Source organism: Rhinolophus hipposideros (genome assembly GCF_964194185.1).
Source record: "Rhinolophus hipposideros genome assembly, chromosome: 19".
Classification (NCBI taxonomy): Eukaryota; Metazoa; Chordata; class Mammalia; order Chiroptera; family Rhinolophidae; genus Rhinolophus; species Rhinolophus hipposideros.
The window spans coordinates 32,608,012-32,627,282 of record NC_138065.1 but is presented as its reverse complement, the minus strand read 5'-3'; the positions used below and the strand labels follow the sequence as shown (position 1 = coordinate 32,627,282).

The 19,271-nt window shown below is 36.6% G+C and overlaps 1 protein-coding gene across 1 annotated transcript in view; it reads right to left on the bottom strand.

Moving 5' to 3' along the window:
• Positions 1–5,191: 5,191 nt before the first annotated feature.
• Positions 5,192–19,271, bottom strand: part of CR2 (complement C3d receptor 2) — a gene marked incomplete at its 5' end in the record, with an annotated part of 33,502 nt that continues 19,422 nt past the window's right edge. The window contains 10 exons of the mRNA XM_081025427.1: positions 5,192–5,943; positions 8,820–8,928; positions 13,365–13,440; positions 14,115–14,138; positions 14,765–14,953; positions 15,983–16,168; positions 17,282–17,674; positions 18,317–18,399; positions 18,751–18,835; positions 18,913–19,089. Coding sequence (XP_080881553.1) covers positions 8,835–8,928; positions 13,365–13,440; positions 14,115–14,138; positions 14,765–14,953; positions 15,983–16,168; positions 17,282–17,674; positions 18,317–18,399; positions 18,751–18,835; positions 18,913–19,089 — 1,307 coding nt within the window. The 3' untranslated portion in view covers positions 5,192–5,943; positions 8,820–8,834. The remainder of the gene's footprint in view (positions 5,944–8,819; positions 8,929–13,364; positions 13,441–14,114; positions 14,139–14,764; positions 14,954–15,982; positions 16,169–17,281; positions 17,675–18,316; positions 18,400–18,750; positions 18,836–18,912; positions 19,090–19,271) is intronic.

The following is a 19,271-nucleotide window of genomic DNA, read 5'->3' as shown; positions in this document are numbered from 1 at the left end:
CCTCTAGAATCTAGAATCCAGGAATTCATTGTCACTCTCTCTAGCCATCACTCCAGGAATTCTTCTCACTCTCTCTAGCATCATTTCCCATTTTTTATTGGATTTCACTATAAGCAGGCAAATGTATTATTTTTCAGAATATAGCAAGCATAGTCCTTTTTGCCCCCTTCTATTGTTCCTTTTGCTTTCTAGAATAGGCAAGTCAGAAATTCTCTCCTGGAACTTTCAGTCCTGTTAACACCTTGGTTTTAGTCCTGTGAGGCTCATTTTGACTTCTGACTTCCAGAACTGTAAAAGAAAAAATCTGTCATTTTAATCTATAAGGTAATTTGTTTCAGCAGCAACAGGAAACTAATATGGGGGAGAGAGCATTGCTTGATCAAGAGAGAATGTCAAAGTTTCTTTGGATTTTTTTTTATCTAAAGAAAAGTTGAGTATGGGACAGATGGAATTTAGTGAGGTCCAGCGGGTGTGAGAATGTTCTAGGAAAAGTTTGGGAATATAGGTAGATTGATTATGAAGCTGGACTTCCAGAAAGGCCCAATAAAAGGCATTTTGAAAGGGAAATAGATAAGTGAAAATCTCAGGAATTGGTGAAAGAGTTAAAGGAGAACATTTAGAATAAGCAATAGGAAGATTAGGATTGAAACATATAAACCACATCCATGCAGAGGTTTTTAATATTTTTGCATCTATTTGTGTCTTTGTCTGTTGGTCAAGCCTATGGATTCCTTCTCAGAATTATTTGGAAATGTGTAAAATGAAGCACATGGGATTGATTACAAAGGAAACCAGTTATACTGAAAAGTCAATTCTAGCCATGATCCTTTGGAGGTCGATGGCCCCTGAGAAAAGAACCCCAGATTTAAAAATTAGTAGGAATGAGTTCAGTTGTTTCTAAAGCAAGAGTTGGAATGAGTTGTATGGAATTCCAAATATTAAATGCTGTAGAGAGGGGTGTAGGAAGAGGCTTGTGAAGATACTGTAGCAGATATTACAGTAAACGTGCTAGCTCTCTTCTCCTCCATGCATAGTTATGATTCCTGGTGAAGTAAAGACACTCAAAGTGCAAACTATACTCTGTGCAGCTCATGACGGAAGACCTACAGTCTAGCAAATCTATGTCACCCAGCACGTATAGCCTCAGCTCACACAAAGTTTCCAGAATACTGCCTTACTTCATTTGTCCCTCTTACTCAAGTCTCAGCTCCTATTCTTACTAGTTGAGAAAGGACAGTGTTCCAAATGCCAGGTATGTTTCTTTCTTTTTTTTTTTTTTCCCCCCAGGTATGTTTCTTATTTTTCATTAGTTTCCATTAGGCTCTCTTCCAAAACTCTGATGAAAGAAATACCTACTTTGATCATACCATGTATCAAATCTCCTTTTTAACACACCCAATACCATTCTTTCAAGGATCTAATAGCATCCTTTCAAGTTATTTACATAGAGCAATGGAAGAAGAAGCCATGTCATAGTAGGCTGAGGAAAAGGGAATAGACAATTCAATTCCCCAGCCTTACATCACATGCTATTAGAATATGCCACTCATCAGAACTTCTTTTGCACTAATCTCCTAGCATATGCTTTCTCCCCTCATTCTTTGAAGGTTTTATTTCCTAGCTCACAACAACTTTCTGTACTGTTAATCTTGTCCTAGTTCTCAGTGATTTGACATTCACAATGATGATATTTTCAAGTGCCTGGATTTTCAGCACCTTGATCTTCTCTGCCAATGATCTTATCCTTCACTCTACTATGCCACTTATGCCCATGACCATACCCTAGATCATGTCCTCATTAATAACTGCAACCCCTCCAGAATTTTGACCATCCCACTCTCCAACCACCAATCCTGTCTTTCTAGTCTGCACTGATTCCAACAATCTTTGTATTTCTCAGTACCTATATCCATTGATCTCACCACCACATTTTTTAGTCTCAAACATCCTTACTGTTTTCATTTTCATCTTTATGATGGTTGGTTATTTATGATGAGGTTAAATTCCATGGTCCATTATTATAATCACTTTCTTGCATACAACCTCAGTTCCATTGCCCTTCTCTCACTTTATTATATTCATTAGACAAACAACAATTCTGGTTAGAGTTAATTCTCCATAATTTTGACCCTGTTCCCATGAAACTGAATGTGGCTGGAGAAAAATATATATTCATGATGACTGGTCTTATTTTAATGACGACTGATTTCAATGGACCATTGTAGTGCTGCCAGATATTCTTGCTGTATTTGCCTAGTCCATTTACTCTCTCATTCTCCTAAGTGACTACTTCCTGTTTTATTTAGATGTTACACTTGCACGTCTCTATCATTCTTAATCTTTGTTTATAGTTTTGCTTTTTTTCCCAGAGAAAATAGAGGCAATCAAAGAGAATTTCCACACACTTGACCCAAAGACCTGTATGTGGCCTGTATAGCTTCCTTAGGTCCTGATAGTATGGTTATATTGTTCACACCCTTGTCTAAGCTAACCTCTCCACCATTGCCTAGATTTTATCTGCTCTCACTTGCTCAAGGCCATCACTCCAGGAATTCTTCTCACTCTTTGTAGGATCATTTCCCCTTTTCTATTGGATTTTATTATAAGCAGGCAAATGTATTATTTTTCAGAACACAGCAGAAATAGTCTCTTTTGCCCCCTTCTAGTGTTCCTTTTGCTTGGACCACTTTCTGACCAGATTTCTATCTGCATGGCTACCTCCCTCATCTTCAGTGCTTTTGCTCAAATGTGACCCCCTCAAAGAAGCTTTCCTTGCCCACTATTAACAACTGCACATTCATTCAGAATGTGCTTTCCTCTTTCCCTGCTTTATATAATTTTAAAATTGTACTTTTCATGTATTACTATTTGGCAATCTATTTATTGTCTGGAATATCACACAATAAAATGAATAGAATAAAAGCTCACTAGATTAAAGCTACATGATGACTGCCATTTTCTCAGTCTTATACCTCACAACCTAAAACATTGGTTGGCACATAGGAGGATTTACATAATTATGTGTTGAATGAATGAGTGAAATAATCAAGGTAGCTAAAGTTAACCACTTTTCAAAAAAATATGATGGCAAGGCGAAGGGAGATGGTTTAAAAGAGTAACATGGGTGGTTAGGGGAACATTTGTTTCCAGATGGAGGGTATGTTAGATATTTGTTGCTTAAACTGGGCCCCTTCTTGTGGAACTGGCCCCCTGCTTTTTCCTTTGGGAAATTCTCTCTCTCCCATGGTTCCATGTGGTTCATATAGACATGGTTTCTCCGCTGTGACACTATTGACATGTTGAATCAGATAATTTTTTTTGTGTGTGGGGGGTGTTTGTCATGTGCTTTGTGGGATTTTTAACAGCATCTCTGGCCTCTATCCACTAGATTCCAAACTTGCCCCTCCTCCAGCTGTAACCAAAAATGTCTGGAGATATTACCAGTGTCCTCTGAGGGAGTGTGATCACCCCACTTGAGAACGACTAAAGTAAATCAACCTACCCCAGCTCCAAGCCTGGACAGGCATCTCAGGCCTTGTCCTTTGCTATTTCACTGCCCTGGCCTTACTAAGTAGTTCAGTTGGGGACATGTGACCCTTTGTAGACAAACTAGAGTTAGTGCAGGGACTTTGAAGGAGTTACTGGACAAAAAAAGCTCTTTGTTCTGGAATGCTAAGCTGACAAAGTGTCTGATTGGCATTGTGAACCAAATAGTTGACCAGTTTTTAGGGAGTGTGTACCAGAGAATGAGGCCAGCAAGGAAAAGCAGGACCAGGGGATAGAAGAGTTTCCTGAGGATATGCTCTGAATATATAATTACTGTTTTGAGTAAAGCCAGCCAGCTGTACCCTTCACCTTTTCTATCTTGTTCTATAATAAAATCCCTCTTTGGTCTCAGTCAGTGTGAGATGGATTTCTGTCACTTGCAGATTAATTAGTACTGGCTTGAGCATGTTTGCAGATGGAAAGGAGCCAGTGATGAGAGAGGGTAAACCTGATGAAGCAATGTTCTGGAAAGGACAGAAAGGGATGAGAGAGAACAGTATAGTCTGTGAAAAGTGGTAAGTACAAATGGTGATCAAGATGAGTGGATATACGTAGATAAGCTTGGAGATGGAGGGAGAGGAAGTTGAGTGTTACCCTGTAATGTTTTCATCATCTGCTAAGAGGACATAGAATAGATTACAGATAAAGGTAGAATAGACTAGATGGTTTGAGGTGCATGAACAGATAATCTGGAGAAATGAAAATGGGACTGACTGTGAATGAATAAAAGATGCTGAACAATACCCCACTTCTGTGTAAATATCCAAAAGAATTAAAAGTAATGCATTGAAGAGATATTTGCACACACGTGTTCAAAGCATATTATTCACAACAGCCATGAGGTGAAAACAAGCCAAAAGTCCATCGACGAATGAATGGATAAACAAAATGTTGTATGTATGTGCAATGAAATATTATTGAGCCTGAAAAAGGAAGAAAATTCTGACACATGCTACAACACGTATGAACCTTGAGGACATTATGCTATGTGAAATAAACCTGTCATAAAAAAGCAAATACTGTACCGTTCCACCTATATGAAGTATCTAAAGTAGCTAAATTCATAGAAACAGAAAGTAGAATGGTGGTAGAGGAAAAGGGGAAATGCGGAGTTATTGTTTAATGGGGATAGCATGTCATTTTTGTAGATTAAAAAGTTCTGGAAATGTGTTGAACAATGATGCGAATATACTCAACACTTCTGAACTGTATACTTAAAAATGGTTCAGATGATAAATTTTATGTTACATGCTTTTTACCGCTATTAAAAAACAGAGAAGATGCTAAACAGCACACATAGTCTAGGAAATGATGGGGAGAGTAAATTTGTGGTAGCCATTGAGCACGGTTTTATTTAGTCAACAGTTTAATTGCTATATCAGAAAATTGACAGCTGGATTTAGAGTGTGATCAGAGGGAAGAGTATGGTGATGAGCTGGGGAAGGTGTTGGCTGACAAATGTAAGAGAAAGTCTTGAGGATGAGGGAACAGAGTTTGTAGGTTAAGGCTTTGGCCCAAAAGACAAACTGGTGGGATCCAGAATGCATAAATATTAAATCAGGGATGCTATAAACCGTGACTAAGTCTGTATTCAAGAGTTCATTGACTCTAGAAAAAAAATCATAAAAGGCAAGTGGTTTTTTTTAAAGATAAAATATATTTGAATAACTAATGTACATATTATTAAATGACATTTTACAAGCAACTAGAGCTTCTGACAAAACTGCCAAGGAAACACCCAAACCTTGAACTGCACACCAAAACTTAAGAATTAAAAATTGACACCCATAACTTTAAAAAAATGTGCAAATTAGAATTACTAATTATGGAAAGACAACAAATAAACCAATAACCAATAAATTATAGCCAATAAACCAATGCCTACAGGCAATATATTGTGAGAAAAACTTAAGTAGAAATAAAAGTGAAATGTTTAGCCATATCTGAGAAAGATGCTATTATTAAAATCAGATTTCCCAACAAAACTCATGATAATCTCAGGAAATGTTTCATACTTTGCTGAAAAATCAAAACCACACTACAGGCAAAAGTATATGGTAACAGTAAGTATGCTGACTACAAGGACAGCTCTTTTTAGTGTCTCTCTTTAAAAAGTGACACTTTCAGAGCTGTGTAATCGCTCATAGCCATAGCCTGGCTCCAGGCACATCACAGGTGAGGCTTTGAAAAGTCCTTGAAGAGCACGTGGAAGTGAAACTGGGCTCCCATCTTTATCATTAATCAAACTTTCTCCGTTCTGCTTGAGAATAAGTGCGCAGAGGAAGTTACAGCTTATGAGGTCATTTCTCTGATGTTGAGAGCATACAAATAGACTTGCTGGTATTCAAATGGTTTCTTTCCAACCCATGTTCAGTTTGATTCCAAGCGGAAGGCACACTGAAACAGATCATTTCTGTTTAGGAGGCAGCATGAATAGCAGTGGTGTAAATCAAAGTTAAATAATAAAATTGTTAACATTCTCTGTATATACCGATTATGAGTGCTATAACTAATAAAGCATCAACCTTTTAGAAAATATTCTATTAAGAGGTTCTTCTTCAGATAATGTGATCTGGAGCAAATAATAATTAAATTTTATAGTGATAAATGTGAATAAAAAAAAGGGAGAGACTGAGCAGTATTCTCATTTGATCTCAGTATTCTCATTTAATCATATGTTCATTCAACAAATATTTAAGTAATAGCTTTACTTTGGACCCCCACTGGTTTGGATTTAAGATCACTCTGGCATGGACTCTCCTGTTCTCAACCGTTTCCTCTGACTCACCAGCAACAAGTAACCTTTTCTTTCTCCACTGCCAGAGCATTTTTTCTGTATCTTGTTTATGGTATGTATTCTTACTCTATGGTATGTATGGGTTTTTGTTTTTTTCTAAAATAAGTTCTAAGAGGGCCAAGGTGATATCTTTTATTTTACAGATTTTGTAGGAGAAGGCAGTTTGAAGTCAGATTTGAGCTTAAATTCTACCTTTGCCAATTGCTGACCCTGAGACCTTGGCCAAGACAAACTTTTAGCTTTGGTTTTCTCACCTTGGATATTATATGCTCACCTGGCATTATCTTGTGATAATACTCACCTTTCTGTATTGTAATCGGGATAAATGAGATAAGCCATGAGAGACCCTCAGCATAGTGCTTGGGCATAAAAACCCTTCAATTGTTCACCCTCATTTTCTCCTGAGAACCTCGGGGAGGGGGAGGACACTTCCTGTTGCCTGTCTGCCTTTCTATCCTCCCTATCATTCAGTTTTCAACAATCATTGTGGCTATTTAATGCCTTCACCTTTCATCTTAAATTCCTATTATCTCCTTTCCCAAACTTCCTCTCAGCTGATCGTTTTACTTTCTTCTCATTGAGGAAACAGAATTATCAGAAGGGAACTTCCTCACCTGCTTTCACCATCACATTTCCCTGCCTGCCTTCATCTGTACCCATGTGTTCTGCCTTCTCTCCTGTTATTAAGGCCACGCTCCTATGTGAGGTCTGCAGACCCGACCTGAGCACTAGATCCTGTTCCTTCAGGCTACCCAGACATTGCTCCAGTAATTCTTCCTTTTCTCTCCTGACATCATTTCCCCCTTTTCTACTAGATTATTCTCATCAGCATGTAGGAATAGAATCATAGCTGCTATTTCTCCATTCTTAAAAATATTTCTCTAACTTACTTACTTTTGCCATCACTCTATTTATCTGTTCCTCCTTATAGAAAAACTTGAAGGAGTTGTCTGTAGCTGATGTCTCTAATTCATCTCCTTGCATTCTCTCTTAAGTTCACTTCAGTCAGGGACTTGCTTCCTTCCTCTCCACCAAAATTATTCTTGTCAAGTTCACTGACAAGTTTTGTGCTGCTAAATACAACAGGCACCTTTCGCTACTTATATTTCTTGGTCTATCAGCAGCATTTGACAGAGTTGATCACTCCCTCCTCAAAATTCTTTCTTCACATGACCTCTAGAACACCACATTCTGGGGGTTTTCTCCTGTATCAGGCTACTTCTTTGCTCATTTGTTGGTTCCTTCTCAGTCCATGAATCCTAATATTGGAGAATCTAACACTCAGCATGTGGGCCTTTTCTCTTTCCTAGCTTCTTTCACCAGCTTGGTGATCTTATTCTGTATTCTTATTATGTATGTCCATAAGCTGACAAGGCCCAAATTTATATGTTGAGCCTGGACCTATTTTGTACTTCCTGTTGCCTTCTTCACAATTCTACTTGAATGTCTATTTGATACATCACACTTAATATCTCTATAGTTGGGCTTGTTGTTTTTCTCCCCAATCCTGCTTTTCTCACTTGTCTTAATTAAGAGCAATTCTATCCTTTCAGTTGCTCAGGCCAAAAATCTCTGGTATTGTTGTTGACTCCTCCCTTTTTCTCATATTTTGATACAAACTGTCAGCAAAGCCTACTGCCACTATCCTAAAAATGTGTGCAGAACCTGACCTCTCCTCAACAGTTGCTGGTAGCCACTCCCAGCCTTCTTCCTGGATTATAGTAATAGAGTCTTCATTGATTCCCCATCTTCTGCCCTTGGTGTCCTACACTCTGTTCTTAACAAAGCAGTTAAGCTGATTATTTGTTCCTCCACTTAAAACCCTCCAATGATTTCCATCTTGGAATAAACATCAAGTTTGTTACAATGACCTGGCATACTCTTATAATCGATCATCCTCACCCTCTTCCCCTTCCACCTCTGATTTCCTCACGACCACTTTCTTCTGGCACAACCCATATGAGCTTGTATTAGGCCACACATAGACTTGCTCATGGAATGTTTTCTTTCCAACCAATGCTGTGCCTCCAGCACAGCGGACACACAACATCTTATGGTCTTTGCACTTACTGTTCTGTCTTCCCGGAATGTTCTTCCCTTTAGGGCTGGCACTTTACTTCACTCTAGTCTTTGCTCAAATGCCATTTTCCTAGTAAGGACTTACATTCAACTACCCTGCACTCTCTACCAGCCTTTCCTGCTTTATTTCTCTTCATAATACTTACCATTTTCTTATTTCTTTTATTCTTAATTATTTTGCTAATATTTAAATATTTGTTGAATAGATGAATGAACTAAAAAAAACAGGGACATTAATTGGCAATATTAAGTAGGTAAGTTAACAACTACTATGCATTGTTACAAAAGAACTGTGCAATAGAACTATACATACTTAGTACTATTCTTATTGATAAATACAAATCGAAGGAAATTTTGACATAGAAATTAATAAAAATATTTCAGTTTCATTAGATACCATTTTGTCTTCCGATTAGCTTGCTGGGTTGTATGGATCGATAGAATATACTTCGCGTGTTTCTAAATGCAGTTCTCCTTCTGTAGGGCTTTTAGTTGTATAATAATTGCTAAATGGAAGAAAGAAGAAGAATGCAAAATCTTTACTCATTGATCACGATTACTGTAAAGATATAACAGTTGTTTGTTTTTCACAGTTCCCAATACATGGCAAGTACTTTTCATGAATGATTCCATTTCATTGTCCTAAGTAGCCTATGAAGTAATCACTGTAATCCCCATTGTTCGGAAAAACCCATAAAAATGAGTAACTTGCTAGGCTTCTAACTGTTGAAGTCAGAATTTAGGCAGTTTTACCTCAGATCCAGGATTCTTAATAACTAACAACTATGATCCCAGTGTCATATCAAAGTATCATATATATATATATATATATATATATATACATATATATATATATATATGTATATATATATATATATATATAAAGCTTTTATGTTAGGATATGATCATAAATTTACCTATTTGAGACACAATCTTCCAATTTAACTTAAAAGAAAATTTTTGTATTTGACGTTTAATTCAAAACCTTTACATGGTCATACAGCACTAAAAGCTTTAATTTTTAAAAGGATGTTTTTACTTTTACTCTTTGAAAGCACATACACTTTACTGTGCTTCTAAAACCACTTTGCCAAATTAGCAACAGACAATAAAATGTGTTTATGCTATCATGGAGAAGTCTGAAATAAAGTATTAAAAAACGGATGGTGAAGAAAGATTACTGCTAAGGGTACTTAGAGCATCGCACTCACTACCGTATTTAAGGTCAGCTTATAGGAAGATACATTAAGAAAACTATAAAATGGAATTTTTAGGTCAATGTCAGATTTCGATTTTAAAATATCTTACAGGGCTAGAAAAGAATAGCATAGTTTCTTCTTCAAATGTTTAGACGGCTTTTGTAAATATTACATTTCATACAGGACATTCATTTTTAATGATTAGTGATCTCATTTAAAAAGTATTTAAGGTAGTTCAAATACCTATATCAACTATCAGAAAACCTATTGGACTCAGTTAGAAAATGGAAATAAAGTAAGAAAGTGATGCTTAGGAATTTAGTTTAACATATTTTTTGGTTCATATCAATTGAGGCATTTAAATAATAGTATGTGGTATAATCATGTTAAACTTAATGATAGTCAGGCTGGAACGTTATGAATTATTAGAGCTTACAGACATTTTCTAAGGTTGCAAATTTTCCTACACATGCCATGTCCTGATAGCAAACTTAGGAAAGAGCATGAAGGAAAGAGATAGACACCACATTTTCTATTTATTTAAATTTGTAATTACTCTTAGCTAAAATTGTCTTCTAACTTCCTGTGAGGAAAGCCATACGAATTACATCCCTATTTTTTTTCTTGAGACTTTTTCTCCCTTGAATTCTGTGAAATACTCTCTCCAGCTTTCCTCTTACCTCTGACTGTTTCTTACCCTCCTGCCTTTCAAGCATTACTGTCCTTCTGCAATCAGATCTCATCCCTATTTTTATTTTTCATGTTCTTTTTGGTTCCAAGGCTACAACTGTAATTTAATGTCACCTATCTCACTCCAGGTCCCTCTCTCTTGAGTCCTACATCACAGGTGCCACAAAGGGGCAGGTCAGAACTGAACTCATCATGTTTCCCTACAAACCCATTTCTCTTCTCTTTTGGTGAAACACTGGGATGACCCACTGACCTCCACTTTAGCTCATTCTTTATATTCCCTCGCCTCTATATTCAGCAAGACACTCAGTCTTGGAAATCCCATTTTGTTAAAAGTGAAGCTATCTTACATCTGTTCAATCCTCTTGATCCACCCCTACCATTGCTTCTTTGGCTGACAGCCCCATCCTTCCCCTTGTTTTGAAAATACAAATCTGAACATATTTTTCCCTTGCTTAAGATCCTACTTGTTTAAGATACACTCCAATTCCTTTTCATGGCCTGCAGGCCTTTGATGATCTAGTTCCTGACCACCTTTCTAAACTGTTAAATAGAACAATGTCTGTTAAATTTCCAAGGGATGTTAAAAGTATTATGTGAGAAAAAAGAGTTGTGTAACCCAATTAGTTTGGGAAACTCTGATTACAAAAAACCCACAATTAAACAGACTACTTTATTATAGGACTTTAAATATTCTCATGGTGATTGTGAATCTTCATGAGAAAAATATAGTATGCAATATGTCCCCATCTTATTTGGTCATAGAATGCCCTTTTCCCCGAAGTCATTCACAACAACAGGGTTATGTGGCGTACCTTCTGGTAAGCACTGCAGTCTAAAGTACCTTCCAGCTGCAGACCCTTGCCAGACCTGCTGTGCTCGGGCCCTCCCAGGAGCAGAACAAACTACTCAGGTTTATAGATGCCATCATTGCATAGTTTCACTGTATTCCCTTTATGCCCAATTACGTACACATTATACAACTGTGAAAAATGTCATCAGATGGCACTGTGGGCATGCTAAATAAAGGATCCAGGTGACTTGGTACATTAAGAAAATTTTGTTAGAGTTTGTGAGTGACATGTTTAGTATGACATCACTTGGTCATCCCCCACTGGAATTTGAGCTTGGTAAGACTTCTCTGGTTATCCTCCCTAACTCTGGCATGTACAGAGACTCGATAACTTAGAACATTCCCAGGCTGATATATAATGATGCTATTTGCTTAAAATGTACCTTTTGCACATATCAGAATATTCTGTAATTTCCACAAGATTTTTGTGTCAGAGGGATTTTTTATGCCATTGCCTCCACCTAAAAACCACCTATGCCACCTTCACCTTCAAACACATTCTATTCATGTTCAAACACATTCTACGCACACTATTTCCCGATCATTTCAGGTTGCTTTTTGTAGTTCTCACAATATGTAATGGAATGATAAGCCTCTGGGTCTTTATTCAAACTGTTCCTTCTACCTGGAATACCTTTTCCTTCTGGTCTATACTCTCTCGAGGCTCACATGAAGCATGCGTGTCTTTCACTGCGGAATTTTGATCAAAATTCTCAAGTACTGGTTATTTGCTTTGTGTCCTCACCCAAAATCACATAACACACTAGGGCAACATTATTTTATAGATTCAAATGTAGAAAAAATTAATTAATTCAAAATAAAATGTAAAAATATGTCTAATTTCTGGGTATTAACACAATAGTTTCTGAGTATAACAAAGCATAGAAACATAGTAATACACTTCAGTAGTGTTGAAACAACAGCTGAGTGAGAGAAAGATTACTTGAACTTGAAAGACTTAGTATTTTTTCTGAATGGGAAGACATAATTTATCACAAATTAATCTATAGTCTTAAATGCAATTACAACATACAAAAACAGAAAAGAAGAGGAAAATCCTGAAAAATTATAGCGAGGGGATTCCCACCAAATATTATAACAGTAGAAAGCCATACTAATTAAAAACAAAGTGGTCTATGTTGGAATAGGCAGATCAATAAAGCAGAAAAAGGAGTCCAGAAACACAACATACCCAGATATATTAATTATTTCATTTATAATCAGTTAGAAAAATTTCATGAAAAGTCACTTGGCAATATTTATTAAGCATCTTAAATGTTCACACATTTATCCCTACTAAGTCTAGAAATCTATACTAAGGATATAAGTAGATGTGCAAAAGGTTTATTAAAAAGTATCCCTCAGCAACAAATGAACAACACAAACAAACAAAAACTCATGGAAACAGAACAGTTTAGTGGTTACCAGAGGGTAAGGGGGGAGGAGAGGTAGTAGAAGAGAGAAAGGGGTTCAAATATATGGTGACAGAAGGAGATTTGACTTTGGGTGGTGCAAATATATAGATGACGTATTATAGAATTGCACAATGCAATGTATAGATTACATATTACAGAATTCCACAATTGAAACCTATATAATTTTATTAACCAATGTCACCTCAATAAATTCAATAGGAAGGTGTCCCTCATATTATTATTTGTTATCAAATAAATGTGGAAGCAACCTAAAATTTCCACCATATAGAAATATATATAATAGAACAGTACGTTATTTTGTAACTAAAAGAGAAACATGACTTAAAAACACAAAAAATTATCACACAGTGGAAAAGTTTGTGAAATTAATTGTCCGAACTTTCGTATGTACAATAGGCTAAATGAAAAAAAGTTAAGGCAGGAGACTATGATGCCAAAATTTTAGTGTATAAAGAAAAAAAAGAAAAGAACATAAGAAAAAGATCACGTAGGAATATACCAAAATATCTGTAGTCCTTATCACTGGGATATTTTTTCTTTCTATTTTTTTAGATTTTTTAAATAATGTATCATCTGAATAAATATTTCAATAAAGACTGTTTGATATATTTTAAGTTCTTACAGATAGGGCTTCCTTCTATATACCACAAAATATCACATTCCAGTTATCACATTGCTATACTCATTTCATGTAACTTGTGTTTAATTTCAGGGAAGAAACCAAAACCTTTTGTGCATTTTCGTCAAATGTGCATTGAACTTACCGATTTCTGTGTTTTAATATCATGCATAAGGTGACAATAACCAGGAAGATAAGAACTACTAAGCCTGCAGAAAACCCTAGAAAACAAAACAGCAAGTATCAAATGCCAGAAAAATGTGACCTATATTGTTTTGAAGTGATTGTGGGGTCTATTCCTAGTGGTAGGGAAATATGTTATGTTACTTTTATACTTAGTCTTTCTGAGCTACACAAATATTGATTTCCTAAATAATCACACTTGGGCTTAAGGTTTTTCTGATTCAATCTAGTCCACATTTAATCGAAAGTACCAAACATTTGACCACAGGATTCAGTCAAGTTCTGTTGGGCGTTTCTGTTCCTTTCAGTTTTATTAGTAATATTCTCGTCACTAGGGTAAAATTAGGAGCTCAGAACACCAGGATCCACGACTTTGCATAAAGACATTTTACTCTCAGTTGTGAAATATATTTTTCTACTGCAGAACAATCCAACGTATTTTAATAGTGTCAAATCATGCAAAAGACCGAGAGTTAATGTAAACTAAACTTTCAATTTAAAAACTGGGAAGAGCTTGCTGTTTAAATTATTTATTCAACTCTATCTAAAAGTGACAATTTGTAATGTGAAGTGCACGTTAAAAGTTCCTGAAACCACCAAAACAGTTAATTTCCTATGAGTTAAAGTGAAGAGCACTTCAGGACCTCAAACTTTATATGTGTTTGTATAAAACATTATTAGAACTTTTCTTCAAGTATGTAAGAAAACTTACCACCAGCAAGAAGAGGAAATGAGCCTAAGGAGAATACAAAATCATGAACATATTAGTCTTGTTGCACGATTCAATGCAGTCCAAAGTCCCACGGTAATGTCCTAGAGTTAACACTCAGCTCCCTTCCCTCCATGTCTACTTAAAAGATATTCTGCCCTGGATTCTACCCACTCTTCCTTTGTTTCTTATGTAACAACTCACTGGACTTAAAAAAAAAAAATTAACCTTAACTAAGTTGGGAGAGTTCATCAATTGACAAAAACAATATACTCAGTATAATGAGGGATTTCTTACATTAGAATGCAAGTATTAACTGTTGTAACAGGTGGGTTAACATATTTTGGGAGGTCCCTGTCAGATTGGTAAGCACTTATAAATTAAGTTTCAGCAATAAGGGAATTACAAAATGTAAGGTTTCTAGTTTTACACCTTTAAGTTAATGCTCCTCTATTTTCTTTTCTTCCTGTGTCCTCAGGAAATTTTGCTTTTTCTAGTATAGATGACCAACTTCCAATCTGTCTATTACTGTACCGCTGGTTATAGACCTACGTCAACTGAAAATTCAGGAGTCCCTAATATGGAGGGATACTCCTCACTCCCTTCTCTCCAATGAGACAAGTACCAGAGGCAGCAAAGCCCCTTGCACTTACCTTGTGATTTGCAAACAGCCAGGGGAGGGTTCCATCGGTGATCCTCCTGGCACTGGCTCTGGGGACTGCCTTCCAGGGTATATCCATCTTCACACTCCAAAGTGACAATAGCTCCATACTGATACTTTTTCCCAGACTCCAGCCCTTTCTGGATTCCATTCATATACTCTGGGAAGCTACAGTTTACCTCTGAAATCAAAGGAATCTAATTTACCAATGTAGTAGATATTACTCTTAATGGAAAGGTTTATGAAACCAACTTAGTTCAGCCTCACTGAAATAGCACAAAATGATATCCCAGGCAGAGTGTTTCAGTGTCAGCCATCTTTCTCAATAACCTTTAGGTAATTTAAGCCAGACTATTTTCCTTCTTTGTGCTTTAGTTTCTAAACTAATAGTGTTGAATAATTTTAATGATTTGTTAGAGAAATGGTGAGGGCTGAATGGGTAATATTAAGTATTCTGAATTACTGCCTTATCAGTTGCTGCTCTTAGTCTCCAATTCTTCATACATCTACATGCTTCCTCATTTTTTTTTTTTCATTTTTCAGTGTAGAGGTCAATAGTGTGAAATTTTGGATTTGAATCCTGACTCTAGGACTTCCTAATGTTACAAATCTCTCCATTCGATTGAGACTTCCTTTATAATATAGGAATAATAAATGGCATGAACTTCACATGGTTCTCATAAAGATTGAATGACAAGGTATGCAAAATGCTGTGCACAGGTCTGGGGTTTAGCAAGTAGTGCTCAACAAATATTAGATGTGAACTTACTACTCATATTTCACAGGCCTCGTGAAAATGACATTCTAAACTTTTACAAAAAATGTATCCATAATCCCATCATTACTCAGAGAAAATACACTGAAAAGATGATTATGCTTTTCTTATTTGTATTTTGTCAAATGCACACTTATCATAACTGCAGTCATAGTGTACATTCAGTCTGCACTTTGGTTGTTTAATTTACATAAGCATTCCAACTTTCTATATTTAAGTGACTAAATAAGTGAGCACCCATCAGAGAGACTATACTCCACATCATTTTTTCTCATTTTGTGGTATTTAGATTAATTAATGTATTAATCCAATTAAATTCATTTAATTAAATGATCTAATTAATGCATTTTTGGGCAATTTTAAATGGAAAGTACCTAACCAAATATACCTAATTGGGATGAATTTAATTTAAAAATAAAAAAATAGATAATGCACCTTTACAATAAGGGGCAGGTTGGCTCCAGGTTCCCTCATGTGTGCAAAGAAGGAGTGCGTCTCCTATCAGCAGGTAGCCTTGGTCACAGCTGTACAGGATTGACATTCCAGGAGAAAATCGAGCTACATCTCCACCAGTATGATTCCCATTGGGGATCTTAAATGGAGGTTGACATCCTAAGAAAGCTTAAATACCAATAAAAAAAAATTTTTTTTTTAACTTAGCACAGAGCAACGTATAGCCAACAGTATCTATGGGTGATAGCGATACAGAAAGAAGGCAGGAACAAGCCAATTAATTGGTATCTAGAAATGTTCATTGCACTCAAACCAAGCAGCACTGGACAGAGATTGGCATTGCCTACATATATTGTATATGATCTGAAGAAAAATGTCAAAAGTAATATAATGACACATCAATGGTTGCAGCTCACAATTGTAATTGATCAACCAATTGTATTCTTTTCTTTTCCCTTTGAATAGCAGAAAGGCAGTAGTCTAAGGGTCACACCCTCAAATGCCTACAGGACTCAGGAAATGAAGTCATGAGATCTGACAAATGAGAGAGCTCTTCTAAAAATGACAACCACAGCCCAATTCAAGCAACTGGTGCCTTGCAGGAAAGCAAAGGGGCCCTAACTGAATCACAGGTTCACCATTTATCTTGGGTTGTGCAAAAGGGGTTTCACTTAAAATGAGACTACTGTGCTGGCCAAAGAAAAACAGTTCTGATGAGCTAAATTCAGTTACTGAGTCACCAACTGGCAGCCTCTGTTGTAGATAGTCAGAAATAGGAATAAAACTGCCAAATGATAATTAAAATGACAAGGACAATTCAGTGGGTTTGAAGGCCAACTTCACTCTTTGGGACACCCAAAGTTCTCTTTCTCCTGATATTAAGCCTTAATATCACTCATTAGGCAATATTACTGCCAACATTTGCCTCTGCCCAAAAAGGTAGGTGTATTTTTCTTATTGTAAATTAATAAAAATAACAAATTTTGGAGACACCATCAATTTGGAAGTGAAACATTATTCTTTCATGTTCTTTTTTCAACACACTTAAAAGGAAAGGGAATAAGAAAATCAGGTAAGAAGATAAGGCAGGTATTTTATAAAACAATTGTATAAAGCAGGTATTTTATAAAACAATTGTATAAAGGCAGGTATTTTATAAAACAATTGTAATTGCCTTAGCTTTTACATGCTTTTCCTTAGGCAGACTGGCAAGCGCAGTTTCAAAAACCTTTGTCTTTATTCTGTGCAACACCCCGTGGCTTGTTCCTTACAATATCTTACCTTTTTTAATACAAGTCGGTATACCTGGCACCCACTGGTTATTGGTATGGCACCTAATCGAGTGACTGCCATTCATGATGAAGCCGGGGTTGCAGACAACATACACTATGTCATTGTGGGAATATGAAGAATGAGTTTTATTTAACTTGTGTCCATTTTTGACTTCTGGGTTAGGGCAGCGGGTCACAGGAGGAGGTTTCAAGCACTGTGGAGGCAGTCCACTCCAAGATCCGAGTCCTTTAGAATCACGTATGCATCGTATACTCTTCTGTCCCAGAAGAGAGAACCCTGGGTCACATTCATAAGATACTTCAGTTCCATACGGAAAGTGTTCAGCCGTCAGACCGATGTGCCTCCCATTGGGAGTCCCTTTTGGGGGTTGACAGTGAATAACTGTAGAAGAGAGGAAGGCAATTCTACTTCAGTTACTACACCAAAATAGACAGTCTTCATTCAGGAATAAATGACACTATGCAATGTACGTATTGCACATAACTATAAAATTATTCAGATTTACAAACTGAATTATTCCTATTTGTAACTGTAATTTTTCCCCATTTTCAAGCTTATTCCATTCCTTATTCTTTTTTTCAGTTATTTATTTTTTCAGTTATAGTTGACACTCAGTATTATTTTATATTAGTTTCAGATGTATAGCATAACCACTATGAATTATCTTCTCTTTAAAACAGCTTTATTAATATTTCTGATTATGAGTAGTACATATTCATTCCAAAATATTTAAAAATACAGTAAAGTAATAAGAAAGAAATGCAACTATATTATCATGAACTAGAGATATAGGCTATATTTGTCTTTTTTAATCTTCAGCAAATATATGGCAAATCCATGGTTCCTATTAGACAAGTTTGTTTCCCAATGACAGAGCTGACCAAACACTGAAAGATATTTTTCTTGTGTTGTGTGCACTGAGCTAGAACACATAGACTGTAAAGGTAGCTATAGACTAGTTCATCAGTGGCCTATCTTCTCTAACCCCTACTACCCCGGTGACAACTTTAATTTCTATCTTACCTTTACAGAGTGGAATTCTTTGGAACCAAACACCGTTCTCAGTATCCTGACACTTCCGATAAGCATGTCCAGTCAACTGGTACCTAGAAAGAGATTATGATGCATTTCCTCTTCCCATTACCAAGTCTCTGCAACCTAGCCTCCTCAAGCCACAAATACAGAGGACTTAAGAACTCTGGCAGAGAGGAGTTAAAACCCTTGGTCTCCAAGTAAGAAAACTATTTTAGACCTAGACTTGCTCACAGCAAAGGCATTGCCATTTCAAGAAAGAAATGAAAAGCCAGAGATGCTACTTAGACCTTTGGAGCCTCACATTGTGTGTAAGTGTGACAACGAGGAACCTCTAAAAGGTGTCACCAAGGCAAGCTGAGGGTAGAATTAATGCACAGAACAAAATGGAGACCCTTTCTCAAAATGGATCATCTCACACTCACCCATCTTGACAGGTTGTATTAACCAGTATCACATGCGAACCAGCCGGAGGCTCTTGAACATCTTCTCCCACAGGTTGGCATCGTGCTTCTAGAGGAGCAAAGTTGCAATTACTTATACACATCTGATATGAAAGAGAAAGAGAACACTTGGACTAAAAGTACCTTCACACCGAGGGGCAGAAGGACTCCAATTTCCTGAAGGCATACAGTGAATGGATTTGTTTCCCACAAGCAAGTAGCCAGGGTCACAGGTGTAGTCTACAGTCATCCCAGAGACAAAGAAGACCCTATTTCCACCTGTATGCTGACCATGGTGGAGCCCAGAGGGTGGCTGGCAGCCTGAAGAGAAAACTCCCCACATAAATACCAACGAAAGAGGAATTCATACTCAGGAACATTAAGCACACACAATTTGACAACAAACAATCTTAAAATTTTAAGCCAAAGATCATAAAGCTCTAATTCATTCCTGAAGGCTTTCTGCTCTTTGGAAAGAACTAGGCATCTCTAAACGGATCCTC